Here is a 27,063-nt window from a genome sequence, read left to right as displayed (position 1 = left end):
TTCCCTAGCACCCTGAGTATTTTTGAAGGTGAAATTCCTGTAAGTGGTATTGCCACATAGTCTACGGGACAAATTTTTAACCAAATGGTGTTTGACATGGCTGATTGCCAATCCTTGGGCACTGAAAATTACCAACCTGAAGAGAAAAAGATGTTCCAATACGCTTTTGGTAGCTACTCTACCTGTAATGGTTCTGTGTTTTGACATATTCAATCTATATGAGCTTCTATGCCGGCGTGCTGGGTGGGAATGTGGTTTTGCTTGTCCGGTGGAGAGCCAGTTGGCAGCCATCGTTTCCGGACGTTAGGTAAGAGCGTGAGCTAACCAAGGGTTAGGTTGGGGGCTCTGAGAACGGTGGAAGTTACAGCTCCAAGTGGGCGAGGCGTCTGGGTGGGCGCAGAATCTGACGTCACTGCGGCGCGCCACTTCCGCTCCGCGAATGACTTCTCCCTTGGTGGGGCTGGAGCTAGGCTTGCTGTACCCCGGAGAATCCACGATCGCGCCGCCCCAGCCAGCGAGTCTGTCTCACCAGTGCCTGGGACCATGGCCACCGACTCGTGGGCCCTGGCAGTGGACGAACAGGAGGCGGCGGCGGAGTCGGTGAGTTGACTTCAGCCGTACAAGGGTCAAGGGGTCAGTTTTGGCCGGGGATCATCCCTGGATAAGACACTCACTACTTTGGTCAGGACGGGTATGGGGTGCGTGTGAGGATGGAGGATGGAGCCTGGACCCTGAGCTGGCTTTGTTTATCCATCCGCCTCCTGGGTTACATAATAGCAGGTGAGTACTCCCATGGATAAAGAGCCCAGCCGCCTGTTTTCCTGGAATCAAGACTGATTGTAGATTGCACTCTCCCCACTTGGAGTATAATCACCTTTGTGTGGTTCTCCGCCTCTGGATTCTGAGCTTTCTGGGCTCTGTGACCGTGGCTTACTCCTCTTTGTGTACTTCTTTGCTTGCTTAGTGATGATGAATGATCGACTCTGTGGGCCCGGTAGTCCGTAAGTAAATCCTCTTCTCACCTTAACTTTTTTCCGGGGCTCACACACAGCAATCAAGATACGACTTAAACATGACTATGAAGAATTAATTCCTTCTACTTCAACACTCCCAAGTTCTGATAATGATTTGAACCTATTTCTGTTAGGCCTTGTAGCTGTGAATTTCTTGAGAACAAGGACTTGGTCTTATTATATAACTGATAATAGATTATATGCACATAATTCAAAGAGTCAAATAGTTTTAGAATTTTTAAAAGATTTTATTTATTTATTTGACAGACGGGACGGGGTGGGGCGGGGGGGAGAACAAGCAGAGGGAGCTGCAGAGAGAGGGAGAAGAAGGCTCTCACGGAGCAGAGAGCTCGACATGGGGCTTGTTTTCGGGACCCTGGGATCATGGCCCCAGTGGAAGGCAGAGGCTCAACCGACTGAGCCACCCAGGTGCCCCAAGGCACACTTTTAAAAACTCGTTCCACCACCACCATTTTTTTCCTCCTCAGAGACGATTAATGGTTCTGTTGGAGGTAATTTACATCATTAACCTCCTTGTTCTCCAAATAGCATGTTATGCTAGTTTTTGAACTTTCAATTTAGCCTATTTACTGATTTTTATTCTTTTCCTCCATACTTTCTCTACCACCCGTGCACACCTTCCCACTCCCTACCTTTTCATTATAATTTCAGTTAGATCAGTATTTCATATTTACATTACTAGTAACTTATGAATACTTTTACTTTCCTATAAAACTTTGTTTTTCCCTGGAATTTGTAACTGTCTTGCATTTTTGCTTCATGTTTTTTGTACTTATCACCAACTCAACCCCAAGCTCTTTGCTAATTGTTTAGTTTATCTCAGGATGTTCAAACACATTAAGTATTAATTTGGAGCACCTAGGTGGCTGAGTCAGTTAAACCTATGACTCTTGATTTCAGCTCAGGTCATGAGCTTGGGGTGGTGAGATGGATCCCCTCATGGGGATCTGCGCTCAGCATGTAGTCTGCTTAAAATTCTTTTTCTCTCCCCATCTGCTCCCCCACCCCTCCCACTCTCTTTCTAAAATAAATAAGTAAATAAAATCTTTCATTTAAAAAAAAGTATTAATTCTGTTTCCCCCAGGTCTTTCAGCCTGCTTCATACTGGACTAGTTCTCCCTGTACTTAAAGCAGAACTCATTTCAGGGACTGGAGGGACCAGGGCAGATTTCCCTTCACCTTCATTCTGGGGATTCACTCTTCTCTTGTGTTGGATCCCCTCTCTTCATCTTTATTGATTTGGTGAAACCATCCATGAGCTTTCTGGAAGTGTATCAGAAGTATTGTTGTTGTTGTTGTTTTGTTTTGTTTGTTTTAGATACTGTTGCATTTCTGGAAATACCTTATCTTGCCCTGTCACTTGGATAGTATTATAGCTGGGTGTAGAGCTGTAGGTTGGAAATTAATTTCCTAATAATTTTTAAAGGCATTGTTTCGTTGCCTTTTAGACTTCTTTATTGGTTACTGAGATGTCTGAGACCATTCTGATTCCTGATGTGACCTGTTTTTCCCTTTGTAAACTTGAACAATCTTCTGTTTGCTTCCAGTATACAGAACATTCCTGATAACTGGTGTGGGTCTGTTTTCATCCATTTTGCTGGATACTGGGTCCATCTTTTTTTTTTTTTTTTAAGATTTTACTTTTAAGTAATCTCTACACCCAGTGTGGGGCTTGAACACACACTCCCAAGATCGAGAGTTGCATGCTCTTCCAACTGAGCCATCCTGGTGCCCCTGGGTGGGTCCTTTCAATCTGGAAAATTCTTATCCTTCAGTTATGAGAAATTTTCTTGAAAAATTTCATTTTTTATTTCTCCCCCTTTGTTTTTTCTTTGCTCTTTCAAGAATTCTTACTAGTTCACTGTTGGATATCTCAGAGTGGCCCAATTATTAAGTCAAGTTTGTTGAGGTAAAATTTACATATATTAAAACTCACCTTGTAAAAAATAAATAAAATAATAAAACTCACCTTGTTCTGTGAATTTTGACAAAGGCATTCAGTTGTGTAACCATCACCGCAGTCAAGATATGAAACATTTCCACCACTGCCCAAAGCTCCCTCAAACTTTTGCATTCACTCCCTTCTCCCCACCCTTCTCTGGCAACTGATGATTTTTTTTCTGTCTCTTGAGATTTGTCTATTCTGGATATTTTATATAAGTTGAATCATACAATATGTGGTCTGTTGTGTCTGGCTGCTTTCACGTAGCATGTTTTCAAAGTTCGTCCATGTTGCAGTAGGTGTCATTCCTTTTTATTGCCAAATAATATTCCATTGTCTAGATATATCACATTTTATTTCTCCGCTTATCAGTGTCCATTGATGAGCATTTCGATTGTTTCTACTTTTTGGTTATTATGAATAATGTTGCCATGATTATTCATGTACAAGTTTTTGTATGGACCTTTATTTTCAAATCTCTTGGGTATACACCCACAAGTGGCATTACTGGATTATGTAACTCTACGTTTAACTTTTGAGGAACTGTCAGACTTTTCCAGAGTGGCTGCACCATTGTATCACCCTTAAAATAATTGCTTTCTATGAGATTAGTATTATCTATGACAGGCACTGTTGTGTAGAGGTTAAAACCTTAGCCTTTATAGCCAGACAGTCTAGGATTTGTATTGTAGGTCCATGGTTTACTAGTTCTATGACTTTGGGAAAATTGTTTAATCTTTATGTGCCTTGGTTTCCACATCTGTAAAATGGAGATAATCATAATACCTACCTCACTGAGTTATGGACATGCCTGTTATGTGTGCTATGTAAGTAATAGCAGTTGTTGTTATTATGTATAAATCACAGTTCCAATGCAGGAATCTTTTTTTTTTTTTAAGATTTTATTTATTTGAGTGAGTTATAGCAAGAGAGGAAGGGGGAGAGGGGGAGAAGCAGGCTCCCTGATGAGCAGGGAGCCCAACATAGGGATGGATCCCAGGACCCTGGGATCATGACCTAAGCCAAAGGCAGATGCTTAACTAACTGAGCCATCCAGGTGCCCTGCAGGAATCTTTTAAATTACTTGTCCATATTGTATGGATTAGATAGTTGAACCTGGATAAGACTTGTGAATCTACTTAACCATGCACAGGTAAATTAGATCACAATATTCCAAAACTGAGCAAATGAGTAAAGACGCCTCTATTACCCTCTGCCTCATGGAACTCTCACTGAGGACACTGCGTGACATAGGTAACACTGATGTGTGTAGTACATAGTTACTGTATTTTAAATATTAAGCTTCGTTCCTTATTTATTGTAGGTAAGAAAATACTAGATTCTATTTATATTTATTTCTTCATCCCCCAGTGGCTCCTGTCTTTGTTCCCCCTCTGTTCCATTGGGAAATTTCTCTTTAGAGGAGGGCAAACAGATAAGAAAACTGATGAGTATGACTTTACGTCCTCTACTTCACCATTCTGGCAGAGATAATCCCTGTTCTCTATAGTTCACTATTAAATCTTCTATGTCTCAAGAATGCTTTCTCAAGTAGCTTTTGAATAAAATGTAGTGTGTAACTGTAGAGTTTTTCAATTATTTTAACATATCTTAAAAACTAAAATATTAAAGGCATTGAAAATGTGGGTATTACAAAGTGGATGTTTTTGCTTTTTTGCCTTTCTGTTAATTTCAAAATGGTTTCTGATGAAGTTGCAAAAGAAACTGGTTTCTCCTTTTTGGTCCAAGTAAACAGAGCAAAGAAGGTATCTAACTGTACTTTCAGTAGAAGTTTCAGAGTTCAGTTCACTGACACTGCACTGGGTAATACAGACGTCACGGTCTCTGCTTTACAGGCTTTAAGGTCCTTATAGCCAAGGGAGGAGTTTGTTTCTAGATTCGCTGGACCCTCTCCAGAATCCTGACATGTTGTAATCAAAACATCTGCTGGTTTCATTTACATTGTTGCTACCAACTTTGCTATATATTGCATTGTTACTTTAACTGTTACTTTATTTACTGTTAACTTCAGTTTGAACAATGTATCAACAAAACAATGGTTTGTCCTTTTTATCATTATTAAAATTTTTTATAATAGATGTTTGTAACTCATTTATACTTCATTAACTCATTTATACCTCAGCCCTGTCATTTGCTTTAGCTAGCAATTTTCACCCTAGGAGTGAGTACTATTAAGTTTACTGTTGCAAGTATTGCCAGTAAGTCAGGCAGTCTGTTTGTCTAGACTCGCTCTCTGTCCCCGCCTTGCAGTCTCTCTCCCTCTCCCTCTCAATAGATGTGGATACTATACTTAAAACAGGGTTTGTCAGCAGGATATGGAGAAGTGCTTTAGAGAAGATTAAAATATATTGAACACCTGCTGTGTATCAGGCACTGCGCTGGTCCCTTCATATTCATTATGTTACTATGTTTGCTAGCATTTGGAATTAAGGAAGGATTTTTACTGTTTTCTGATGATTTCCTTTTTTTTTTTTAAGATTTTATTTATTTATTTCACAGACAGAGATCACAAGCAGGCAGAGAGGCAGGCAGAGAGAGAGGAAGGGAAGCAGACTCCCTGCTGAGCGGAGAGCCCAATGCGGGGCTTGATCCCAGGACTCTGGGATCATGACCTGAGCTGAAGGCAGATGTTTTAACCCACTGAGCCACCCAGGTGTCCCAATGATTTCCTTTTTTGCCAATTTCCTTTCTTGCCAGTCTCTCCAGTATGTTCCCCCCTACTTCTCCCTCCCCTAACACCAAAGCAGAGACACCAGAAACTCCCTTTTCAGTTGGCAACAAAAGAAGTGTAGTTCCTCCAACCCTAACTAACCACCTATTAAAACAGACATTTGTGGGGCGCCTGGGTGGCTCAGTGGGTTAAAGCCTCTGCCTTCAGCTCACGTCATGATCCCAGGGTCCTGGGATCAAGCCCCGCATCGCGCTCCCTGCGAAACAGGGAGCCTGCTTCCTTTCCTCTCTCTCTGCCTGCCTCTCCGCCTACTTGTGATCTCTGTCAAATAAATAAATACAATCGTTAAAAAAACAAACAGACAGACATTTGTTTCATTCCTCTCTTGCCTTTCCCGGACTTAGAGGAAAGACAGAATGAACCTGAAAACATAAACCACCAGTGAGGTGGTGCTTTAAGAAATAGCTATTTTCATTGTTACCCATCACTAGATGAGGTCCTAAGCTCCACTTAAATATGATTAGAGCACCTGCTTTGTGCTAGATCCAAAGATCAATTAAATAAAAATATCCCTGTCTTTAAGGTATTTTCTCCCCCACCCCCAGCATTTATGAGGTATAAGTGACAAATAAAAGGATATTTTCATTCTAATAGAGGAAATAAGTCCCATCACAATATGCCTAATTTATAGTGTTTGATCAAAGTCCTAATAATTCTTTGAAATGTCTCTTTGCTCTGTCCCTTCCTTTGTATTCCCACTTCAGCTAGGTATTTTGATTACACAGTGTGCCACGATGCCCCAGATTGCTCTCAGTTTAAAATATTAGACTTCCACCACAAGGCAAAAAACAAGGCAACCTGAATATGAGGATGTGTATCTGCACATTGTGGTCCCGCAACTCAAACCTACCGTGCAAGGGAGCGGACTCCCACCCACACACGGTTTTTGTTGCAGCCCTCCCACCTTGAAGTTCTCTGTCTGAAGTGTGACTGCATTTTCCAGTATCTTTTAAATTTTCCTGTCGTTTGGAATATGAGAGAATGACAAATGGTATTCTACTGAGAGAGTCTTTGTAATCAGGGCATTAAGCAAACTCATAAACTATAATTTTCTCTAGGGACTGTAATTAGGAAGTGTGGATTTTGAGTCATTTGTGTAACCAGTTTTTTTCTACTGCTGTGTTTATGGGAAATTTTGTTTATTTTCACTCAAACATTTAGTCGACTAAAGGAGCCCGGCAGAACAACTTAATGAATAGATCTTGAGAGTGGCTCATTTCTCCCCAGCTTCACTGGGGAGGCTCTGTTGATACAAAATCTTTTAAGTGATTTTCCTGACACTTTCCCCCCTCCCCCCATATTCTCCATTTAGTTGAGCAACTTGCATCTTAAGGAAGAGAAAATCAAACCAGATGCCAATGGTGAGTAAAAGCTAGTTTGAAAACAAATGTGATTTCCTTTAGTATTTCTGCTTTGACATAACTGTCTGGAAAAAAAATTGTATATGTACAAGTAGGGGGCTGGCACATACTGGCAGTCATTTGATTTAGGAACTAAACTGGATTGTTTTGCTTTGAATTGTGCTTAAAATAAGCATAGGTTGCCTAAGTGACTTATTTATTACTAAACTTATTGCTGACCATGAGAATATACAAAGTATGAACAACCTGAGAGTTAACCTATTGTCATTCTGAAATCGTATCTACCCGAATCCAAGATTTCCATTAAATTTTCATTGATGTACATTATAGTGGGCGGGGGGTAGTAACACTTACCTCATTCCAAATTCATTTACAATCTTTGTCTGTAATTTTTTCATGCCTACAATGTTTGAATATACATTTCTATTAAACAATTTATATACATAGAATCTTAATGGCATTATAGTGTTCATACACTGATGAAATATGGTTTGCACAGATATTCCTCTGTTGAGCATCAAGGTGGTTTGTGATCATTGCCTGCTGTGATCATCTTTCTTTAACATTTCAGAAATACTGATGCTATGAGGGAAAGTCCCATTAGTGTTTTTTTTTTTTTTTAAAGATTTTATTTATTTATTTGACAGAGATCACAAGCAGGCAGAGAGGCAGGCAGAGAGAGAGAGGAGGAAGCAGGCTCCCTGCTGAGCAGAGAGCCCGATGCGGGGCTCGATCCCAGGACCCTGAGATCATGACCCAAGCCGAAGGCAGCGGCTTAACCCACTGAGCCACCTAGGCGCCCCTTCCCCATTAGTGTTTGATGTACCGTGAGAGGACTCGGAATAGGAAAGAACTGAAATATAAGCAACACTATTTCATACCTTTGTTTATTTAAGAACAATAAAATGGTTTTATCTGTGGCTTGGTTTCCTCATTTATTGTTCTGCTCCCCAGGCCTTTTACATTTATAGTGTCTCATAGAATTTGAATTGTCTCCGCTGTTGGGTATAGTATGTGATATTGAATGATGGCCACTTTGTGTCTGATAAAGGTGCTGTTGTCAAGACCAATGCTAATGCAGAGAAGGCAGATGAAGAAGAGAAAGGTAACAGCCTAGAGCTATACCCATGAGATTCCACCATAGATTGTTACCAGGCTTCATTTTTAGACCCAACTTGGCTTGACTTTAAAGGGAGTCATATTGCTAACAAACACTCAACATGGTTGCTGGTGAAGGAATTCTCAGTGGTTACATTTTAAAGAAATTTTCCTTTGAACTGATGGACTTCAGCAGCAGCAGCAGCAGCAGCAGCAGGAAATAAGCCCTGAATGATGATCTTTTACAGGGCATTATAAAAGAAATTTTAAGTTGAATTGCCATTGTCTACTAAAGTTAATGCTACTTGAACACATTAAAAGTGGATAACAACATACAAACAACTTATATGATATCAAGATACAAACTTTGTTAATTTCTGGGGTGGTTTTTTTTTTCATTGTTGGCCAAGCTAATAATTTTCAATGTTCTATTGAGCACAAAGGAGGAAGTCAATACTTGGGGTTACATAGGAAGAATAGATAACCTCCAGAAAGGAGGGCTTGGAAGAGAGTCCTGGAGAGGAATATGAGGCCCAAATGTATGACATCAGTATCAAAACCTTTTTCTTTAAAAAGCAATTTTAATTCTATTTATAAATCAAAACTATGATATATCCTGAATTATAAGTCCTAGCATACATACATGTAAGTGCTTAAAATGCCAATGAAAAGTGAATTCAGATGAGTTCATGGTGGATTTCATGGCCTTTTAAAATTCTTTGCTTTTAAAAAAAAAAAAAAAAATCTTTCCTCTCTTTTTCCTGACAGAGGACAGAGCTGCCCAGTCCTTACTCAACAAGTTGATCCGAAGCAACCTGGTGGATACCACAAACCAGGTGGAAGTCCTGCAGCGGGACCCAAACTCCCCACTCTACTCCGTGAAGTCCTTTGAGGAGCTTCGGCTGTGAGTGTTTACTTTCTGACTCTCACCTTTGTATTAGATACAGACTAACGTTGTTAGTGTGTGTGTGTGTACACACACACCAAGTTTACTTTTTAATTTATTTATTTATTGGTATAAAAGGTGATTTTATTGAAGGAGGAGGACAGGATCCATGGGCAGAAAGAGCTGCTGCCAGCCAAGACAAATTTAATCAAAGAATTAAGCTGCTTTGGGCTATTAAGTAAAATTTCTAGCTAATGTGAATTGTGCAAAGCGCACAGATCAAGTATTATTAATTGTAAATAAACTGTGTAACAATAGTAAGAAAGAGAAAAAAAAAATCCCTCGGATATTTGGCTTCTTTCCTCAACCAAAGAGATGGTGACTTTCATCTTCAACTGTTTTGCCAGGAAACCACAGCTTCTCCAGGGAGTCTATGCCATGGGCTTCAACCGTCCATCCAAGATACAGGAGAACGCACTGCCTTTGATGCTTGCTGAGCCGTATGTGTCCTGATAGAACTCTATCCCATTTTTAATTTTCTGTTTTTTAAAATTTCTATTATTTTAAAAATCTAAACTAGGAACACATGTTTATTTTAGAAAACTTAGAAAATGATTTAAAAATAAGAAAAATTGTTCGTAATCTTCCCCAACCTACTATACTAACATTTAGAGACTTCTAGACTTTTTAAAAATAAACTCACATATTTATACCTTTTTTAAAAAACAGAACCATACAAAATCTTACATGCTTTTTTAAAAACTTAGTGAGATGATCATCCTATGTTGGTAAATAAACATTTATCATTCATACACACCTTGCTTTCATTAGATGGATAGATAGAATTTATTGTGTCAGAAGCACTAAGCGAAAACCAAACAGGGTTCTGGGAGATCAGAACAGGGTAATTACCAAGGTTGTTTTGTATTGCATTGCTTTTCATACTTTCATAGGCACATGAATCTCTTAGGAATTTATTAAAATGCAGATCCTCATTTCAGTCCATCTGAGGTTCACTATTTCCTAGAAGCTTCTAAGTGATGCTGATGCTACTAGTTTCAGACCACATTGTGAGCAACAAGATTCAAGAGCATGTGGAGCTTTTTATAAAAACTGATCCCGGGACGCCTGGGTGGCTCAGTTGGTTGAGCAGCTGCCTTTGGCCCAGGTCATGATCCCAGCGTCCTGGGATCGAGTCCCACATCGGACTCCTTGCTTGGCAGGGAGCCTGCTTCTCCCTCTGCCTCTGCCTGCCATTCTGTCTGCCTGTGCTCGCTCTCTCTCCCTCTCTCGCTCTGACAAATAAATAAAATCTTAAAAAAAAAAAAAAAAACTGATCCCTACATTATATATGATTATGGAAAGTTGTACTGCATCTGATCCTAAATCCTGAAACTCCTTTCATAGAGTCTAAAAATAGAAATTTTAGGTCTATATTAAAGTTTTCTTTGTTCTGTGTCAAAACAGTGACTTTTTTCACTTTATCTTAGCCAGAAGCCTGAGAAGCGATTAGTGACTTTTTTCATGATGAATAATGTCTCCTTTTTTTTTTTTTTAAGATTTTATTTATTTGACAGAAATCACACGTAGGCAGAGAGGCAGGCAGAGAGAGAGGAGAGAGTGCCCGATGCGGGACTCGATCCCAGGATCCCGAGATCATGACCTGAGCCGAAGGCAGAGGCTTAACCCCCTGAGCCACCCAGGCGCCCCGAATAATATGTCTTTTTAACTTGACATTTTGAACATCTATGAAAGCACTGAGATCTATAAAAAAAAGAATGACCAGTGTGAAACAAATACTCCATTTATGCATCTCTAAGTATGTTCAAGTTTTAAATCATCAATGTTAGAAGAGACCTGAGAGAATTATCTAGTACCTTTCTTCATTAACAAATATGTATTGAGTGCAGGTGTGTAACAGATACTATTCTAGTCACTTGGTTACATTAGAAAACAAAACAGACCAAAATTGCTGTCTTTAAGGAGCGTGGTCTGGAGTATAGATCATTTAAATAAATAAGATATATAGTGTATAGTTTGTTAGATAAGTTATAAATGTAATTAATGCCACTGAATTGTACACTTAAAAGCTGTTTTTAAAAAAAGGTGATAAATACTGGGGGATCTGGGTGGCTCAATCAGTTAAGCTTCTGCCTTTAGCTCAGGTCATGATCCCAGGGTCCTGAGATCAAGCCCCACATCAGGGGCTCCCCCAGCTTGTGCTCTCTCTCTCTGGGTCAAATGAATAGATAAAATCCTTTTTTTTAAAAAAAAGGTGATTAAAAAAAAAAAGATGATAAATATGAATAAGAAAAAGAAACCATAATAAGGGAGATCAGGAATACCAAGGGAACTGATTGCAGTTTTCCCACAACATTATATTATGAAAATTGTAAAAAAAAGAAAAAAAAGTTGAAAGGATTTTTTTTTTTTTTTTTTTTTTTTTGAGAGAGAGAGCACACAAGTGGGGTATGGAGGAGCAGAGGGAGAGGGAGAGAGAGAATCTTAGCAGGCTCCATGCCCAGTACAGAGCCCCACAAAGGGCTAGATCTCATGACCCTGAGATCATGACCTGTGCCGAAATCAAGAGCTGGACAGTTAACTAACTGAGCTATTCAGGTGCCCTAAAGTTGAAAGGATTTTATAGTGAACACCCATATGTCCCCCATCTAGATGCAGTCACTAACATTTTACTAAACTTTATCACATATCTATCTACCAATACATAATTTTTAAGGCATTTCAAAATAGGCTACAATTTTAATCAAGTGCTTAGGGTATGATCTCATCAAGTAGGTGATGTGCGAGCAAAGCCTTGAAGGAGAGGAGAGAGTTGACATGTCATCTGGGGACAGCTGTCCCAGCAGAGGACAGAAACCCTGGGACGGGGGCATGGCTGGCTTGCTTTTGGGGCAGCCCCAAGGCTTCTGTAGTGGGATGAGTAAGGGAGCCCATGGTAGGAGCTGAAAACAGAGAACCACTAGGGAGCCAGATCAGGTAGGACTTTGTAATGCAGAAGGATTTGCACTTTTACTCTGAATGAAATGGGGAGTGACTGGAAGGCTTTTGAGCAGAGCAGTGACATGAGCTGACCCACATTTTAAAAGAATCACTGGCTGCCCTGTCAAGAATAAGAGATAGGGAGTGCTTTAAATTCCACTAGTCTTCTCTCTGTGGTGCTTGGTGTTTGTGGGACTAGCATGTGTTATCTACTGTAGCAATCAAAGCCTCCTTCCATAAACTCATTTATTCTTCACTGTTACTAACTAAAAGGATACTTGAGATGTAAGCCCCTAAACAATGTTTTCTTGTGCAGCCCACAGAACTTAATTGCCCAGTCTCAGTCTGGTACTGGTAAAACAGCTGCCTTTGTGTTGGCCATGCTCAGCCAAGTAGAACCTGCAAACGGATACCCCCAGGTAAGGGCTTGGTGAATTTGGATTATACATTTTGGAAATGTATAGCTAGAAATTACATGTGATGGATTGAAAGCCAAAATGCATATTACTTTTTACATAAACCAGAACCCCTTGTCGAGCACAAACAATATGGTTGACCTTCTGGTAGCAACATGCATCCTGTTCCCTTTCCACGATTTGCCAGTTCTGAGATACTGCTGATAGGCTTGGCACCTTTACTTTCAGGAAAAACCTCTTTTATCTACAGCTATCATCCTCTGGAAAGTTCTGAGAACTTCCTGAGTAAGTGAAAAGGAAGCTAATTTCCACCTGGGATTTCAGATCCTTGTTCACATGTGGGTTTTGTATTCCTGTGGCCAGTAGCTATTTTCAAATGTATTTACCCAACCAGAGTTCTAACCCTGTGACTTTGCAGCATAAAGAATCAAATGGCGTGCACTTTAATGTTCTTCTTCAGCCTCAGCTGGAGGAGTAAGTCCTGATGGTGATTCCCCACTGCCCTTGAGATCTCACTCTGCACTCTCTCCCTGCCAGTGTCTGTGCCTCTCCCCAACTTACGAGCTCGCCCTCCAAACAGGAAAAGTGATTGAGCAGATGGGCAAATTTTACCCTGAACTGAAGCTAGCTTATGCTGTCCGAGGCAATAAATGTGAGTATGAATATGTGATCCTAATTCATTAAGCTAACAACTTCTATTTCTTTTTTTTTTTTTTAAGACTTTATTTATATTTATTTGTCAGAGAGAGACACAGTGAGAGAGGGAACACAAGCAGGGGGAGTGGGAGAGGGAGAAGCAGGCTTCCCGCCAAGCAGGGAGCCCGATATGGGCCTCAATCCCAGGACTCTAGAATCATGACCTGACCTGAAGGCAGGCGCTTAATGACTGAGCCACGCAGGCGCCCACAACTTCTATTTTTAAAAATTTCAAAACATACGCAGTAGTTGAAATAAAAAAAATTAACATTTCACTTAGACTTGAAAACTTAACATTTTGCTAAATTTGCTTTATGTGTGCATGTTCTGGGGGAACCATTTGAGAGTAAATTGCAGACATTGTGGTATTAACTCCTAAATACTTAAGCATGGAGGCACTTGGCTGGCTCAGTCAGGAAAGCATGCAACTCTTGACTTCAGGGTTTTGAGTCTGAGCCCCACATTGGGTGTAGAGATTACTTAGAAATAAAATTGTGGGGCATCTGGATGGCTACCAGTAGGTTAAGCATATGACTCTTGATTTCAGCTCAGGTCTTGATCTCAGGGTTGTGAGTTCAAGTCCCACACTGGGTTCCACAAATGGAGTGGAACTTACTTAAACAATTTTTTTTAAATCTTTTTTTTTTTAAGGATTCCATTCATTTATTTGTCCGAGAGACTGAGCACAAGCAGAGGGAATGGCAGGCAGAGGGAGAATGAGGCTCCCTGCAGAGCAAGGAGCCCCATGTGGGACTTGATTCTGGGGCCCTGGGATCATGACCTGAGCTGAGGGCAGATGCTTAACCGACTGAGCCACTGAGGTGTCCCATAAGGAAATCTTTAAAAAAAATTTTTTTAATAAATACTTTAGCATGCATCTCACAGTAAGGACATTCTTTTTTTTTTTCTTTTTTAAGATTTTATTTATTTATTTGACAGATAGAGATCACAAGTAGGCAGAGAAGCAGGCAGAGAGAGAGGAGGAAGCAGGCTCCCTGCCGAGCAGAGAGCCCGATGTGGGGCTCGATCCCAAGACTCTGGGATCATGACTTGAGCCAAGGCAGAGGCTTTAACCCACTGAGCCACCCAGGCGCCCCACAATAAGTACATTCTTCAGCATATCCACAAAACCCTTATCACAACCAAGAAAATTAGGAGATTCTCTAATAACTAGTACCTAGTCCATTTTTATTTTTCCCTAATAGTCCCAAAAGTCCCATGGTCTTTATGGCTGTTTTGTTTTTGAACCAAGATCAAATTGGTGTGAATGCACTGCATTTGGTGTTGTATCTCTTATGTTTCTTTAAATCTAGAATAGTCCCTCCACCTTCTCCTCCCCACTACTTCTGACTTTTTGAATGGTCCAGACCAATTGCTTATAAAATACTGCACATTCTGGTTTTGTTTAATTGCCCAATTTCTTTTTAATGTCATTAGAAGAACAAAAATGCTCTTGAGGGGCGCCTGGGTGGTTCAGTGGGTTGAGGCCTCTGCCTTCGGCTCGGGTCGTGATCCCCGGGGTCCTGGGATCGAGCCCCGCATCAGGCTCTCTGCTCGGCGGGGAGCCTGCTTCCTCTTCTCTCTCTCTCTGCCTGCCTCTCTGCCTACTTGTGATCTCTATCTGTCAAATAAAATAAATAAAATAAAAATCTTTAAAAAAAAAAAGTTCTTGAATATTCATGACAATTAACTCTGGCATTTAATTTAATTGAATTATAATTAACAGTGTTTTATTAGTTTCAGCTATATAATATAATGATAGATCAAGTCTGTATTGTTCTCAGTTCTCATCAAAATAAGTGTATAAATGTAAAGGATAATCCCCCTTATCTATTTCACTCACCTCCCCACCTACCTCCCCTATGGCAAATCTGTTCTCTGTATTTAAGAGTCTGTTTTTTGTTTGGAGCTTATTTTTATTACTTTTTCTTTATTCATCTTCGTACTTTTGTTTTGCAACAAATTAACAATATTTAAGTAATATAAAAACTGTTGAAAGTTTGGCTGTGAATCTTTAACATGTGTAACTATGACTCACAAATCCACTCAGCGTACAATACCAACTAATACCAACTTGAAGTTGCTTCTAAAAAGTAATACAATTATAAAACTTAGTGGAAGATGATCATACATTTATTATGTAAATTGGTTGTAAACTGGATTGAAGTTAGAATGCCAGAGTCTGAATAACTTTTATGGGAGGCAGTAATTGGTTTAAGAAAGAAGCAGCATTTATTAGCTTTGAATTGACTCAACATTCACATTTGGGCAAAATTTTGGCAGTGATTAAGAGGGAGATTGTGTATGTCAGGTCATGGTTGTCATTAAGAGACTTAAATTCAATATGTAAGTGCCATCTAATTCAAAACGAAGAGGCAAATCTCAGTTTCAAACCACAGAGAGTCAAGAATGTGCCATGGTCCGCTGGGCCTTGTTTGGGGAAGCACTTTACCTAAGAGAGGACTTTGTGCTTCTTTGAGAAAGCAAAGCCATTCATGATGAATCCTATTTTCTGACCTGGGCAAGGGTGTGTAAAGGCAACTGGCTTGTTTGATGTAGGTGCCAGGATAGCTGAGGGGCAGAGTACACTGGAGAAAGCGGTGAAAGTCTGCTTGTGAGAAGTGCAACCCTGGGCTGGGGGAATGATGCTGACAGAGAAGAAATAAAGATAACAACAGATCCTCCTCGAAAGAGAACTGGATGACTACAGAGAACGGACAAGAACACTACTGAAGAGGCTTTCATCTTGTCACTGTTTCTATCCTATGTCTTTTCAGCATTATTAAATGCTGTGGTGATATTATAACCCTACTTTAACATATTAATGCAAACATCAAAACAGTTGACATTAAAGTACAGCATAGCTTTAGATTTTCTCAGAGAGGAAAGCTGGCTTTACCATGGAAAATACCCACAGAAAACATCTTGTCTCCACAGTGGAAAGAGGTCAGAAGATCAGTGAGCACATTGTCATTGGCACCCCTGGGACTGTTCTGGACTGGTGCGCCAAGCTCAAGTTCATTGACCCCAAGAAGATCAAGGTGTTTGTTCTGGATGAGGCTGACGTGATGATAGCTACTCAGGGCCACCAAGATCAGAGCATCCGCATACAGAGGTAGGAACTCTTGAGTCAAGAGGAACTTCTCAGCCTCCTGATCTGCAGCATCTTCTCCTTTTACTTCAAACACCTCTTCTTGCTCCTGTCAGGTTCTTTATCTAGTACCTCCAGAAGCATCTGTTTGATAGGCCACTTCCTCGTCAGCGCTGACCTGGGGTTGAGGAAGGAGACTTAGGGAATCTAACCCCAGCCCCATTCCTGCCCCGTGGCTGCTCTCACCTCTTCCCCGCTGTTCTCCTCCCGCTTTTGCTGTTTTCCTGGGCATGTAGCCCATGCAAGCCCCAGGCCGCTGTCTTCTGTTTGTTCCAGAAAAGACTCGGGATCATACCCCATACCTGGGTCTTCCCTTGCAGGATGCTGCCCAGGAACTGCCAGATGCTGCTTTTCTCTGCCACCTTCGAAGACTCTGTCTGGAAGTTTGCCCAGAAAGTGGTCCCAGACCCAAACATTATCAAGTTGAAGCGCGAGGAGGAGACACTGGACACCATCAAGCAGTATTACGTGCTGTGCAATAACAGAGATGAGAAGTTCCAGGCCTTGTGTAACCTGTATGGGGCCATCACCATCGCTCAGGCCATGATCTTCTGCCATGTGAGTAGCAGTGGCAGCAGCTACCCTGGAGGGTGTGCCTGCCCCTCCTGTCAGCCAGCGCCACCTCAGTGCTGAGGCGGGCCAGGTGCCCCATGTGGCCAGAAAGGAAATGATGAATCACCTCCACCTGCCCCAGGGAGTATTCTCAGACTTAACGAGTTATGAGGGAAAGACTGTGAAGATTTGAACCTTCTTTGGTCCCACTTCTTAGAGATAATTTGGAAAAAACTCCACAAATAACATCCAATGAAATAATTATATAAAACATTAAGAATATAGACTGTTTGGGAATGATGACTTTTGGCTCACACCACACTCTTCCTAGCGGAACACTAAGATGATTTAAGTAATTCATCTAAAAAAATGACAGGGCCAGAAGTATTTTTGAAATTGGTAAGCCTATCCTGATGACTGAACTCAGCAGGTCTTCATGTACTTTTAATGGCAACAAGCCACTTTTTTGCTGTTATCTTTTTCTTTAAAAGTCTCTTCATTTAAAACAATTCTGTTCTCCCCAGACCCGCAAAACAGCGAGCTGGCTGGCAGCAGAGCTCTCCAAAGAAGGCCACCAGGTGGCGCTGCTGAGTGGCGAAATGATGGTGGAGCAGAGGGCTGCGGTGATCGAGCGCTTCCGAGAGGGCAAAGAGAAGGTGCTGGTGACCACCAACGTGTGTGCCCGCGGTGAGCAGAGAACGTGTCTGTCCGCCAGGCCCCGGGTAGCCAGGGAGTCCTGTACGGGGCGCTCCGCCGGTTTGGGGGTGTCCACGTGGGCTTGCTTCTCTCCTGGAGAGACTGGGCTCCCCGGGCACATGAGAATGTCACAGAAGCCAGAGGCGCCGATGTGCTGGAAGGACATGGAGCAGCAGCTCGCTGGCCCAGGACGGTGTCTGCTCTCTTTGGGGCCCCCACGGAGGTTTCGGCTGCGTTTTCTGATACTTGTGTCTAGCAGAGGCTCTCTTCTTGAGGTCATAATTTTGTCAGCACTTGCCGAAGTTCTGTCTTTCCCTCTGGGTTCTGCCGCATGCCCCCGGTCCCCGAGTCCCAGAGCCGGCCTGCCCCAGACTCTTCCTTCCACCCGAAGCTGGTGTGTGTCGGCCTCACTTGGTTGGCAGTGATTTTCGGCTCCCGTCCTGACTCCTCTGCACCTGCCTTTCATGTAGGTATTGACGTCGAACAGGTTTCTGTCGTCATCAACTTTGACCTCCCCGTGGACAAGGACGGGAACCCGGACAACGAGACCTACCTGCACCGGATCGGGCGCACGGGCCGCTTTGGCAAGAGGGGCCTGGCAGTGAACATGGTTGACAGCAAGCACAGCATGAACATCCTCAACAGAATCCAGGAGCATTTTAGTGAGCGCCTGGGAATGGCCCCCAGGGAGGGACGAAGGGTCGGTTCTCCCGTGGCCCCGAGAGAGGCCCGTGTCCTTGTCACACAGTCCCCTCCTTTCCTACAATATGGAAGTTCTCGAAGAGCACACCTGGCAAGTTTTCAGGGTCAGGGATGCAAAGGACAGTGCCCCCCTGGCCAGGCTGAGGGACCCGGGGCTCTCTCTGTCCCTCACTCGGGCACCGGGAGTCTTTGGGGTCAAGTGCAAGACTGCTGTGGCCAGAGGTATGGTCCTGTTCCTAGGCCGGGCAGAACGCTGTGTTTCCTCTCTCCCTGCTGTGCTGTCCCTTTCCTAGGTGTGTGTGTCTCCATGGTAGACCCGCACTGATTTCTCATTTTCCTCCCCAGATAAGAAAATAGAAAGACTGGACACGGATGATTTGGATGAGATTGAGAAAATAGCCAACTGAGACGCTCTATCAGTCACCAGTGCCCACCCCGGCACTCTGCCTGCATGGGAGACCAGTGCTTTCACGGCACAGGCCTCGACAGTCACCACAAAGACAAAAGCAGAGGAGAAGAAACTACCTACCTCATTTTAAATTACGTTTGGACTCGACAAAAATTGTGCAAATGATGGGGGAAGGTAGAAAAAAAATATTTACACAACTTCTGAAGATTAGGCGTGAATACAGAGAAATTTACTTTTTGAAAATTCCGTTTTCTTTTTGGCCACCTTTTCCCCCATCTAGATGCTGTGGCTAATCACTGCTCGAGATCCTTGTGGCAGCCCCTGCCTATTCTCTGGCCAGAAGTGTTCAGAACAGCCTCAAGCAGAACAGAGGTGAAGAGGGACACAGAGACCCCAAGTAGGACAGATACATCAGCCAGCCATCATGTTTGTTGTATGGCATGAGGCCTGTGAGCTGGTGCTCTGGATTTGGGGTGGTAGAGCTCATCTGAATGTTGTCATTTCCCTCTGTCCTGATGCCCACACCAGGAAGGGATGTGCTTAGCATGGACCAAAGTGCCACCCTGAGACTTTCGGTGTATGCAGATTTGTGCTGCAGGACCACAACCTCCTGGTTCTCATCAGCAGGTGCAATCTGTGTACGGTGCACATGATTCCTGGTGGGTCCCTTGCGTGTGCTTGAGCAAGGCCTGTGCACAAGTCATCGTGGAGAGTTAGTGGTGGCCTGAGCTTGCCACACATCCTGGGCTCACAGGCACTTGCAGCATCTTTTTTATAATCTCTATTGTCACCTTGACCCCTTAGGAGCCCCAAGCAAATAAAAGGTGATCTAAGGTTTGGATCTTCCGTGAAAATTACGGCTTCCGATCACTTGTGGCCAGCTTCAAGGCAGCTCCAGAAGTGGTCAGCAGTAGTCACAAATACTTGCTTTGTCTCCAGATCCCAGAAGGCAAGATTTGTCAGAGCTGGGGTATTATTTCAGTTATTTGCTGTCCTGGTTGTGAAGTGATTCCAAACGTCTGTGTTCACAATTCTTGGAATACAAAGAGTGCAATAAGGGACTAGAAGGACTGTGGTCATTCACCTGTGCAAGGCCGAGTAAGTGCCAAGGAACTGGCTCCCTCCTTACTGGGCATCTTTCTGCAGAATAGTCCAAGCAAATACTAGTGATGGACGCTTTCTCAGACGTGGCCTAGGCTGATGGTACCCACAGAATGACACAGCAAGGATGAGATGAAACGGAGACCCCAGTCACAAGGAGTCCCCTCCCGTTCTTTGACCTTGATACAGAATGGCTACTTTGTCTAGGCCCAGACCTGGAAGAGGGATTTTCTATGATGAGAACTGCTCCAATCCCAGATTATCCTTGTAAGTGTTTCCATGTTTTAGGGCCAGATCTGTTTCCTGGGAAGGGAAGGTGCCAATACCAGCCTCCAGGTGGTTTCCTTAATCTGACATTACAGATACTGCAGACAGACCAAAAGACCGCCAATCCGCCACCCCAGTGGGCATTTGACTGTTGAGTGTTCTCTGCTTCTGGCCAACTCTGACCCACATTGGGAATCTTTTAAGAAGAGAAGAAATTTTTGTCTCCCACCCCCTGCAGTGCTGTGGACCAACCCTGTAATAACTAAATCAAAGGCAATAATTAAAGGAGTACTGACTGCTCACAAAGCTGCCCGGTACCTCCATCTCCCCCCTTCTCACAACATTTGTAACCTGCCCACTGCATAGCCCTAAATTTAAGGAGGAAAAGGGGAAGGGATAGGCCTCAGACTTCTCAATACTAGGAGTAAATAGGTATCTGGTAGAAGTCTAGATCAACAGGGTTCCGTCTGGGGGCTTGGACTCTTAAGAATTCACTAGATGGGTTTCATGGAGTCTATGAAGTATGTGCCATATCTTGAATTTAGATGCATTTTCCTGGGGCGAGACTCCCAAAGGAGTGTCTTTTAAAAAGGTAAGACTCACTGTTATGCTGGCTGTGTAGTGTCACCCCAGTATCACTGCAGTCCGTATTTCTTCACAATCCATACTCATCCTTGCCAGAGCTTGGCTCCCAGAGTTCAGTGGTCCACAGCTGCCTCTGACTATGTGCTGTTTTGAGATACCACTGATGTACTGAAAATGTACTTGGTAAGCTTCAGTCCCCAGAGTTTCTTTTATTCTTTTTAGTAAGTTCTCATGTATGGAATGATGAACTGTCCTAGAACAGAGAAACTCACTTGGAAAAAGAGATTTTTGGTCCAATGGAAGATTCTGGATATGTTCATCGATAAACAATGGATTTTTTATTGGAATTTTCTGGAGTGTCATTGAATGGCTTTGTGCATAAGAACTAGTCAATTGCTGGTATATTTCTTATTGATGTTAAATGAATTATGAAGTATGCATGTTACTAGGATACCATTAATTAATGAGTATAAAAAGTATGTTTTGGGTTGCTGGAATTAGTGATCATGCTTAAGTCGAGACACTTAAGATCCCATAGGCTAGTCATTACCTGATCCTACTACTACATGTCAGAATTACCATTGCTCCAGCACGAACAGTTCCAATGTCTCTATAGGCCAAGGACCCCTCTTGGTTGCCAGAGTGCTCCTCACATTGCTTTTTTCCTGCTGGTAAACCCAGAGAACACTGGCTACCTAATCAGAAAGAAGGTAGATGCCAGTAAAGACAAAGTCCTTACATTCTATTTTTCTAGTCCTAGGAAAGAAATACAAATAGGCCTTGGAAGCAGGTCTTCTCCCTTTGTTTCATCTTGTTTATTATTTAACATGAAGACAGTTTCATTCAGTGTCAACGGTATTCAGAAATTAAGGATTTCTGAGGCTAGAGATTTCATAAAGGAGTGGAGTTTGCTTCTGAGAGAAAAGTGACAAGGAGAGTGCTGTAGGCAGTGGAAAGTAATATTAAAACTAAAATAGCTTCCCCAGGATAAACCTAGCATACTGGAAGGGCAGTGAGGAGAGCAGCTTCACCATGTGGACAGAGAAAAGTCTTGTTAGGTACAAAATGAAAACTTGATTGAACAGTGTTTGGATTTATTAGTGAACAGTCAAAGATTGTTAAATCACATAAAGGGAGTGATGAAATTAGTGGGGGGTTTTTTGGGGGGGTCTAGCAGAGGTTTGTAGGATATATTGGAGCTGGGAAAGGCAGGCATCTGAGAAAACAGTTTGAAGATGATTGCGTAGTCCCATCACACAGCAAGTGCCAAGGTTGTACTGAAAGCACAAAAGAAGTGGACTAGACGGTTATCACAGGAAAAATGATGGGCTTTTATACCTACTTGTTATTCCAAAAAGGATTTGTGGAAAGATCCACTGTGCAAAATCATTCTGGGGAGAAGCCCAAAGGGAAGGTTTGGAAAGAACAGATCAGATGCATCAGGGTTGAGTCTCATACACAGCATGTATGATTTCAGGCCTGTCACCTCTACAAGCAGGGACTTGGCCCCTCTTCAACATCTTGTAGATTTCAGGGGTCTTCAAGTTTTTCTTGGTCCTAGACACAAATGTCAGGTTCTTAGGAACTCTGCAGTTTTAAATGACTTGACTTTTTCTGCTTGAGAATAATTATTCTTTATCCTGTTGATTGAATCAGATTGCAGCATCTTCTAAAAATGATACAATGGAGGTGAAGGAACTAGAGGGGCTGATGCTAGGAGGCTCCAGGACCCTGCTTTCCCAGTCCTGAATCTGGGACAGGGTTTTCCCAGAATAACTTCAAACACCTTGTTGGAAGTCAGGCCAGGTGGAGATCTGTTTGGAGGGTATCTGTCATACTCATACCTAATGCCCTCTTGTTCTCTAGCCCCTGTTGCTAGATGCTTCTGCCTTGACTTAGAAACCTTTCTGGTGTGAGTATTCATCTGAGCAAGGGGCTCCATAGTAGTTCTAGTTGTAAGATGGGGGATAGGAGTAGGTGGAGGAAAATACTGGATGTGGTCTGAGATTGGTCATGGTTTGGGTGTCAGCTGCTCCCGTGAGATCATTCTCATTTCCACTGTAGCCATCTCTCTTAGGCAGATCTTTTGATCATGCAGATCTGCAGCCCAGGGCTACAGTCAGCTCCCTTAAGGCAGGGGGAGGGGTTTAAATGGAACTCTCCTACAAGTACCAGTACACATTTCTTGATTCTTAACAACTGTTCTATCTTTATCCACATACTTCCACCATTTTCGGAATTCTCCAATTGGAGGAAAGCCAAGTAGTCTCAGGTTAGCTTATCCCTGAGAGCACACATCCCCATGCTTAGACTTGAAAGAACATGAGAAAGCCCTGGTCGGGTGTGTGGTCAAATGTACTAGGTGTTGTCTTCTGGTCTATATTCCTCTCACACCAACAGCTTCTAAATTTACACGAGAAATGTCCTGATAAATTAATGCCAGTTGAATCCAGGTTTAACAACAGCACAGGTCCCAATGTTTGGTACTGGTTTAATTTCTAAAACAAGGTTATGTTAGAGGGACAAATATTGTTCTGTTCATCTGATTTCGTATCTAATGCCCATGGAAGGAACAACTTCAGAAACAGCTGCAGTACCTCTAGCCTCCTGGTTCATTAGTTCGTTCTTTTTCTTTAGATAGGCTTCACATCCAACATGGAGTCCAATTCAGGGCTTGAACTCACAACCCTGAGCTGACACCAAGAGTCAGACGCTTAACTAAGCCACCCAGGTGCCCCTCATCAGTCCTTTCAGATGAACTCTTCCACTCTATCCAGTGATCATTTTAAGACTCACCTCAATCTTCAACTCCATTATCTCCATACCCAGAGTAAACAGTCAACACAAGGAAACCCCCTCAGCTTTCTGCCACCAGACCTTTCCCAAGCACGCCTATCCTTTCCTCTCCATCCTGTTACAATGGGAGAAGTGCCTACTGTCTAAATTTCTCTACCAGTGCACCGAATTCCCTCTACTGTGGCTGCTTAAGGACTTGCTCCATCTTCTCCCTCTCATATTTTCAACCTTTCCCATGCCACTAGCTGGTCCCCCCCCCCATCAATTTTTCCGTGTGTGTGTGAGGAGGAGGAGGAGGAGGAGTGGTAAAATACACATAACAAAATTTACCATCTTAACCATTTTCAGGTGTACAGTGTATGAAATACATTCATAATGTGATAAAGCCACCACCATCTATTTCCATAATTCTTTCAGATCTTGCAAAAGTGAAACTATACCCAAGGAGGATGGGGAGAAAAGGGAGAGAGAGAGAGAGAAAAGCAGACTCCCCACTGAGCACAGAGCCCAACGCAGGGCTTCATCTCACGACCCTGACATCACGACTAGAACTGAACCCAAGCGTCGGATGCTCAACCAACTGCACCACCCAGGCACCTCTGAAAAACACTTTGTACTTACATTTGACTCAACAGCATTTAGCACCATAACAGTCCCTTCCTCTTTTTTTTTTTATTAGCATATACTATATTATTTGTTTCAGGCATAGAGCTCTGTGATTCATCAGTCTTACACAATTCACAGCACTCACCATAGCACATACCCTTCCCAATGTCCCTCACCCAGCCACCCCATCCCTCCCATCCCCCTCCACTCCAGCAACCCTGTTTGTCTCCTGAGATTAAAAGTCTCTTATGGTTTGTCTCCCTCTTTGGTTTCATCTTGTTTCATTTTTCCCTCCCTTCCCCTATGTCCTCTGTCTTGTTTCTCAAATTCCTCCTATCAGTGAGGTCATATAATAATTGTCTTTCTCTGTGACTCATTTCGCTTAGCATAATACCCTCTAGCTCCATCCATGTTGTTGCAAATAGTAAGATATTTTTTTGATGGCTGCATGATAACTCCCTAATACACCCCCCTCAAAACACACATCTTTGTTATCCATTCATCTGTTGATGGACATCTAGGCTCCTTCCATACTTTGGTTACTGTGGAACAGGCCCTTTCTCTAACCATTCTTTGGTGACTAAAGTGACACACCACACTTACTGGTCTTCCTTCACTCTGGCCACTTCTCTGTCTCCTTGGTAGGCTTTTATATTTACCTCTTAAATGTGAGCACTCCTCATAGATCTGTTTTGGGGTATTTCTTCCTCTTTCTCTATTGTGGGCAATCTTGTTCATTCCTCTGGCTTTCTTTCTGCTGGCAACTCTAAAACCTATACCAAGACCCACTTTTCGAGCTCCAGGGTTATAAGAACAACTGCCCACATGACACTTGCAATTGGAATGTCTTCAAGGAATCCTGTACTCAACATATCCAAAACCGAACCCATCATCTTGTATACCACCAACCATCACCACTCCAAAAAACTCATGTTCTGCTCTTGGCTCTTCCTCTAACTTTATCTCACAAAATGGCACTGCAATTGTCTGTTGTTCAAAACAGAAATCTGGAATCAGGAACTTCCTGACCCCCAACCAATAATCACCAAGTCCTTTCATATCTATTATCCGCTGCTGTGTAACACATCACCCCAAAACAATGGCTCAAAGCAATTTAGTCTGGGTGGCTCTGCTGGTCTTACCCAGGCTCACACATGCAGCTGTATTCCACTGGCTGTTGTGTGGACTCTGCTGAGACAGCTGGGCCCCTCCACAGGGTCTTTCATCTTCATAACATGGCAGATGGTCTCTAGGTTTCAAGAGGGGAGAGCAGAAGCTCCAAGTTCTCTTGAAGCCTTGGCTCAGAACTCCCCAGTCCACTTTTTTTTTTTTTTTTTTAATAAAAGATTTCATTTATTTGCTAGAGCACAAGCAGGGGGAGGAGGCTCCCTGCTGAGCAGAAAGCCCAACTGGGGACTCAATCCCTGGATCCTGGGATGACCTGAGCCGATGGTAGATGCTTAACCAACTGAGCCACACAGGCACCCCTCCCCAGTGCACTTCTGTCACATTCTTTTAGTTGAAGCAAATGACAAGGCCAGCGCAGAGATGATGGGGAAATAAATATCTTCTCACAGGAGGAGCTTGAAGTATCTGTGGCTATTTTTAATCTACCACCTTCTTTTAGGTTGAATCAAATGAAATATTGACCTACAAAGGTGGCACTTTCACATGGTTCAATCTGATGTTTCTTGAATTCCCCCTGGTCTAGATCACCATTGTCATTGGTCTACTACATTAGCCTCCTAGTGGTTGCTCCTGCCTCCAGTCAGGTTTTCCTCTAGTTCAACTGTCCACATAGCAGCCAGAGTGATCTTTCTAACATTTCAGTCTGATGACCCCACCCTTCAGGTTAAAACCATCTCCTGCCCCCATACACACTTTCCATTTTTCTTGAGATTAGCTCAGAGGTGCCTGGGTGGCTCAGTCCATTTGCATCTGCCTTTGGCTGAGGTCATGGTCCGGGGGTCCCGGAAGAGAGCCCTGTGTCAGGCTACCCGCTTGGTGAGTAGTCTGCTTCTTCCTCTCCCTCTGCTTCCCCCGCCCCTGCTAGGTCTCTAATAAATAAATTCTTTAAAAAAAAAAAAAAAAAAAGGCGGGGGGATAACTGGGTGGTTCAGTTTGTTAGGCATCTGCCTTTGGCTCAGGTCATGATCCCGGAATCCTGGGATCGAGTCCCCCATCAGGCTCCTTGCTCAGCAGGGAGTCTGCTTCTCCCTCTGCCTGCTGCCCTTCCTGCTTGTGTGCATGCACTCTCTGTCTCTCTGACAAATAAAATCTTAAAAAAAAAAAAAGATAAGCCCAAACTGCCTAACATGGTAGGTACTAACTAGGCTCTCCAGATCAGATGCCTTACTTGCTTTACTTTCTCCCTCATACTCTCTGCTCCACTATCACTGAAATTTGCCCTCAAGCTGGGCTATGTCTCAGAAGGTGGTGGTCCTGTGCACTTCCCTCCCCAATTTCTCAAAACCGTATTTCCTCCTCCAGCCCACTCTGAAGCTGAAACAAAAATTCAAAGATAATGCTAGAAGAGGTTTTCACCTCCAGGATTGTGGCAAAGATGAGCATTGGGGGAAAAGAACCTAACTAAAAATGGGAGCCCTCCAGTGCTGCAGGCAGCTAGGGAGCAGTGTGGAAGAAGCTCAGAGGACACTCCCTTTGCTCCACCCTGGAGAGCTCCCTCTTGCCTGATCTCTTGGAAGTGCCCCTACCCCCTAACAGAGCACAGGAGACTGGGATACCCTGCATGGGGAGAGGAGCCTGGAGGGAGAGACTCATCCCTCCCCAAGTTGCCCCCTAACAACCTGTGACCATTTGCATCCACTGCCATGGTTATACCTCTCCTTGAAACTCCTCTCCCAATCCTTCCCTTTCTTCTGTCTCTTCCTGGTCCTTCCAATTTCAGTGGTAAAAATTGTTTCTTCAGGAAGGCATGCCTCACTCCCCTGTCATAATCCCCCATCATGTCCGGTATTTGCCTTATTAACATTCTGTTAAATAACCTTCTAAA

The 27,063-nt window shown here is 42.9% G+C and overlaps 1 protein-coding gene across 4 annotated transcripts; it reads left to right on the top strand.

The window, feature by feature from the left end:
* Positions 1 to 414: 414 nt before the first annotated feature.
* Positions 415 to 20,989, top strand: LOC111152874 (ATP-dependent RNA helicase DDX19B). 4 transcript variants are annotated; one of them, XM_022511572.1, is made up of 13 exons: positions 505 to 600; positions 7,041 to 7,093; positions 7,661 to 7,683; positions 8,141 to 8,194; positions 8,956 to 9,091; positions 9,481 to 9,573; positions 12,390 to 12,492; positions 13,027 to 13,141; positions 16,123 to 16,300; positions 16,657 to 16,894; positions 17,413 to 17,575; positions 18,055 to 18,246; positions 18,632 to 20,989. In XM_022511572.1, the coding sequence occupies exons 1-13, from the start codon at positions 544 to 546 to the stop codon at positions 18,691 to 18,693; spliced, it is 1,467 nt and encodes a 488-aa protein (XP_022367280.1). In that variant the 5' UTR covers positions 505 to 543; the 3' UTR covers positions 18,694 to 20,989. The 4 variants fall into 4 exon arrangements, with proteins under 4 accessions (XP_022367282.1, XP_022367279.1, XP_022367280.1 ...); XM_022511571.1 differs by lacking the exon at positions 7,661 to 7,683 and having other exon boundaries at positions 450 to 600; positions 7,041 to 7,089; XM_022511573.1 differs by lacking the exons at positions 7,661 to 7,683; positions 9,481 to 9,573 and having other exon boundaries at positions 507 to 600; positions 7,041 to 7,089.
* The last annotated feature ends 6,074 nt before the right edge of the window (positions 20,990 to 27,063 follow it).

Source organism: Enhydra lutris, unplaced genomic scaffold (genome assembly GCF_002288905.1).
Source record: "Enhydra lutris kenyoni isolate GAN:26980312 unplaced genomic scaffold, ASM228890v2 scaffoldscaffold30, whole genome shotgun sequence".
Taxonomy (NCBI): domain Eukaryota; kingdom Metazoa; phylum Chordata; class Mammalia; order Carnivora; family Mustelidae; genus Enhydra; species Enhydra lutris.
This window is presented reverse-complemented; position numbering and strand designations above follow the sequence as displayed.